This window comes from Octopus bimaculoides, chromosome 10, assembly GCF_001194135.2.
Source record: "Octopus bimaculoides isolate UCB-OBI-ISO-001 chromosome 10, ASM119413v2, whole genome shotgun sequence".
NCBI classification, from domain to species: Eukaryota; Metazoa; Mollusca; class Cephalopoda; order Octopoda; family Octopodidae; genus Octopus; species Octopus bimaculoides.
This window is the reverse complement of record NC_068990.1, coordinates 64,713,372-64,714,822: the sequence shown is the minus strand read 5'-3', so window position 1 is coordinate 64,714,822 and position 1,451 is coordinate 64,713,372. Positions and strand designations below refer to the sequence as shown.

General features: G+C 33.6%; 1 protein-coding gene across 1 annotated transcript in view; it reads left to right on the top strand.

Annotated features, from left to right (window-relative positions):
- The window catches only part of LOC106879755 (uncharacterized), a 68,177-nt gene that overhangs the window by 35,882 nt on the left and 30,844 nt on the right, over positions 1–1,451 (top strand). The window contains exon 4 of the mRNA XM_014929434.2: positions 1,427–1,447. Coding sequence (XP_014784920.1) covers positions 1,427–1,447 — 21 coding nt within the window. The remainder of the gene's footprint in view (positions 1–1,426; positions 1,448–1,451) is intronic.

Genomic DNA, 1,451 nt, shown 5'->3' with positions numbered 1-1,451 from the left:
TAGAGGAATATATTATTTTGTTTAAAAGAGTTCCAACACTGTCTGTTTTTTATGTTTTATTTATATTCCTGCAGAACCAATGTGGGGTATAGAATATGGAATATACAATATATAATATAATATACAATATATAATATAAAATAAAATGAAATAAAAATGGATGGCACCATGAAATAAAGTATTAAATGTAGATGAAATATTGAGTGTTCAATATAAAGGATCAAATATATAAATATAAATATAAATATATAAAGGCGACTCGAGTTTCAGGGCTATTACCCTTCGTCATGGCCGGTATGACAGACTTTAACATATATATATGTATGAATGTATCTATGTGTATGAATATGTATATATGCATGCATGTATGCATCTATCTATTCGTGTGTTTGTGTGTGTGTGTGTGTGTGTGTGTGTGTGTGTGTGCTTGAGTGTGAAAGCCAAGGGTGCTAACCAAGGTGAAGCCAACTGCTGGACATTGCTGACATTTTGCATGGGCAATGGTCAGTATGGTCAGACATTTTGTATGGGCAATGGTCTTCCTTAGTCACAAGTACACAGCTGTTGTCATCATCATCATCATCATCATCATCATCATCATCAACATCTCTCTCTCTTTATATATATACTTCTATATATGTATGTTTATATATATAGGAGTGGCTATGTGGTAAGAAGTTTGCTTCTGAATCACATGGTTCCAAGTTCAGTCCCACTGCATGGCACCTTGGGCAAGTGTCTTCTACTGTAGCCTAGGGCTGATCAAAGCTTTGTGAGTGAATTTGGTAGATGGAAACTGAAAGAAGCCCACCATATATATATATATTTATGTGTATGAATGTATTAGTTATTTGTGTCTGTGTTTGTTCCTCCACCATCACTTGACAACTAATGTTGGTGTGTTTACATCCCCGTCACTTAGTGGTTTCTCATTCATATATATATGCATGTATGTATGTATGTATGTATGTATGTATGTATGTATATATATATATGTGATCTTTTCTTTCAAGATCGTCAACATGCTTCAACTTTAGTCTGGAGCTATAATAGAAAACACTTACCTAGTCTACTGCAAGGTAGAACAGAAATTCTTTGGCAGGGAAAGAAACATCTCATTTTAACCATACATCCATGTCTCTATATATATATATATATGTGTGTGTGTGTGTGTGCGTGTGTGTGTGTGCGTGTGTGTGTGTAAAATTATCCATATGCACACGTATAGACATACAAAGAAGCACAGAGAGACAGGCATACTCGCACACTAACATTTTGTCATATTGAAAATCTAATTTGTTTGTTTGTCATAGACTATTTTGAGTTGCCATAGTGACAAATATACTTATCATGATTTTTTTTTTTTCGTTAATAGTCTAGTCTCACCTTTTTCTTTTCTTTTTTCTTCTTTTTATTTTCTTTTCAGCCTGCATGTAACACAACAGATGTTG